The sequence below is a fragment of the Cupressus sempervirens genome, chromosome 6 (assembly GCF_028749045.1).
Source record: "Cupressus sempervirens isolate cs-2001-9-10 chromosome 6, ASM2874904v1, whole genome shotgun sequence".
NCBI lineage: Eukaryota > Viridiplantae > Streptophyta > Pinopsida > Cupressales > Cupressaceae > Cupressus > Cupressus sempervirens.
The window spans coordinates 702629300-702632614 of record NC_143123.1 but is presented as its reverse complement, the minus strand read 5'-3'; the positions used below and the strand labels follow the sequence as shown (position 1 = coordinate 702632614).

At 32.1% G+C, this 3315-nt stretch overlaps 1 protein-coding gene across 1 annotated transcript; it reads left to right on the top strand.

Moving 5' to 3' along the window:
- The first annotated feature begins 2739 nt into the window (after positions 1-2739).
- LOC149554214 (G-type lectin S-receptor-like serine/threonine-protein kinase At2g19130) lies at positions 2740-3072 on the top strand. Its single transcript, XM_089790483.1, has one exon. It carries the CDS (start codon positions 2740-2742, stop codon positions 3070-3072), a length of 333 nt encoding a protein of 110 aa, XP_089646609.1.
- The last annotated feature ends 243 nt before the right edge of the window (positions 3073-3315 follow it).

Genomic DNA, 3315 nt, shown 5'->3' with positions numbered 1-3315 from the left:
TTCCCACATGCCACTATCAATTTAGGACATTGCATGGTAGAAGGAAATGCTCCCGCAGTATTAAATTGCTCTGGAGAAGTTGCTTCTCCCAAGGACTTAAGTTCTTTCCTTGATAATGCTCTAGGAAATTGTAAAAATCTTTGTACCCCATCTCAATATCCTTCACTGCCTATAAATGGCTTTTAATTATAGATTGCATGTTGGAAATGAAACTCACACAAGTAGCATATTGAATATATTAAAGAATAATGATTCACATCCACAACCCAAGTGATATATTGATTTTGACAACATGTGCATAATTTGACACACCATTATTCTCCTTGGGAAACATGTACATCTCATAGCAACCTACATATAGAAAGAATAAAGGACAAACGTAGTAAGAGAGGGCACCTATGTATGGAGTTACACTACACCTTGGGACCCCACCAATTGCTTAGTATCTCACATAAGTAAACTCAAAACTAGCATTTAGGGCTTGCAAACTTCCTAAAACTTCCAACCCAAGTGATTGTGAGCACTCACACATATTAGGAACTTTCAAAACAATGTAACTCCATCATGAACTTACAAAAAATGAAGCGAGCCTAACAGTCAAGGAAAGACAAGGAGACACAATATTTGACAAGGTTAAAGGAAATATTAAAAGAAGAAGAAGAAAGTGTAACTAACACTTCGTAAAATAGATAAAGTGGCCACAAGAAGGATATAATTATTTCTAACTAGTGCTCATTGAGAATGAGGAAAAATAGCCCCCTTTAAGTTTAATCCACGTAATAAAATAGTGTGGCATGAATTTACTTCTCCATTTTTATTTTTATTTATTAGAGGGGTAAACGCTTTGACCTGGAGCTATAACCAATAAGGCCACAAATGGGGGACCTCATCCCCATTAGATTTGAAACTTGATGGCAATGATAACAACTCAACAACTTAACCATCACAACATGCCACTATTGGCTTTGTTAAATACTTTTTACCTAGAGCTATGAACCAATGAGGCCACAAATGGGGGACCTCATCCCCATTAGATTTGAACCTTGATGGCAAGGATAACAACTCAACAACTTAACCATCACAAAATGCCACTATTGCATGAGTTTACTTCTCCATTAACGTCAAAGGAATCTCCAATTTTCCTATGAAGAAAACACTTGGACATATTAAGCGAACATTTTGTATCTATTCTACTATTGTGCAAGTAATCTTTAAGAATAAATTTACCTTCTACAAATTTCATATTTTCCTTTCGAAACCCATGCAAAATTCTTAGATATATATATATATATATATATATATATATATATATATATGAAGAAAACACTTGGACATATTAAGTGAACATTTTGTATCTATTCTACTATTGTGCAAGTAATCTTTAGGAATAAATTTACCTTCTACAAATTTCATATTTTTCTTTCGAAACCCATGCAAAATTCTTATATATATATATATATATATATATGCTTGAAAAGAAAAAATCATCAAAAAGCATAACAAAATAATGTCTTTTTCTAAGTAGATCATCATAACTAAGAATCATTATATCCTAGTATAAAATTACAAATAAATTATTCTATTTACATCCCACCATTTAGTTTGGGAATGTCTTGGATGAAATACCAAAGAACAAACTTAATCTATAAAAATACCAATTAAATCAATGTTGTTAAGCTTTGATAGAGAAAACACGATGGTATATAAAACTGATTTGAAAATAGAGGGCATAATTAATTATCATCCAACAATGAAAAGAAGTGTTTGCTTCAACTATCAACACTCCTATTTTATAGGCATGATGACAGTGAAGGATATTCCTTCCCACCATTGTATTAGAATGAACCCCCTTTCTGAAATATAACATAATGATAGAAAAAACAGTAATCAAGAAAGGGCATAAATCAAAATAATATTCTAGGATTGCCATATTTGAACCCAAATTAAAATCAAACAATTTCACCATATAATTAATTTAATTATTAAAGTATTGAGTTTAATGTTAATATTTAACATTAAGCTTAAAAATTTAATTGCCTAAAATCGAGAATTACAATTTATCAAACTCTATATCAAATCCATAGAAGTTGCAAATCTATATAATTAAAATAATAACTCTCGCAACATTATAGAATTATAGATTTCAAATAAAACATACTCCTTAATATATATATAGTTTCATTAACGATCTTAAAAGAAAGATCTTTTATGAGGTGTAGTGAGCATTGTTTCAGATGCAATCTTGGCCTTTTTCTATTTTTTCCATTATTATCATTTTAGAACTCTTTTATGCATGTTCATTCCTTCTTCTTTTCTGTTTATTTAACTTGCTTGGTTGAAAGAAGGAAAATCAACTATGAATATAATATTTTCTTAAATCTTGTACAACATTATATTATTTCCTAAAAACCATGCTTATACAAATTCAATTTATATTCCTCTGAGTAGTTCAACTATGCATCATATGGCAAAATGGATCTCTCAACTCTTTCTTGTCAAGAAAATCTATAGAAGAAGAAGAGGACAAGGTCTTAGACCGGAAAACCAGATTTGGAATCGCTTTGGGCATTACAAGAGGATTTCTTTATCTCCATGAAGAATGCAGAGATTGCATCGTCCATTGGGATATCAAGCCTGAAAATATTCTTCTCGATGTTGATTTCTCCCCCAAAGTGGCTGATTTTGGACTAGCAAAGCTTATTGGCAAAGATTTCAGCAAAGTGCATGACAACAAGAGGAATGATAGGATATTTGGCTCTTGAGTGGCTGACTGGTGTGCCAATAACAGTGAAGGTGGATGTCTGCATGACTCTACTTGAAATAATCTTAGGTCGACGAAACAATGATTTGAATGTGCAGAAATCTTGGCGCTACTTTCCAACGTGGGCAACAACTCAAATTGTCAATGAAAATACCATTGTTGTTGTGGATGAAAGGATTGTCGACACGGCAGATGTTGAAGAAGTGAGGAGAGCAATTGTGGTGAGCATTTTGTGCATTCAACAGGATGAGAATGTAAGGCCAAGCATGGCTCAAAGTTGTGAGGATATTGGAAGGAAAATTAGACGGTAAGATGAACAATATGAGAGGTGCTTGCAAGCGCTCATCAATGATCATTGTGCTGACTAGACATTTTGATATATACATCTACATATACTTGTGGGGAGTAGCTTCCTTTCATGTGGTTTCTTTTTTCAGATTCTTAAAGATTCTATTTTTGTTATATTGTAATTTGGTATCTAATATAGTCTAGCAGTTGTGATTCATATTGTATGATAATAATCTTTCTAAATTATATTTAAGATGTTATTATAT

Coding starts and splice junctions, on each gene's coding strand:
- LOC149554214 (XM_089790483.1), top strand. CDS start 2,740: ATGATAGGATATTTGGCTCTTGAGTGGCTGACTGGTGTGCCAATAACA.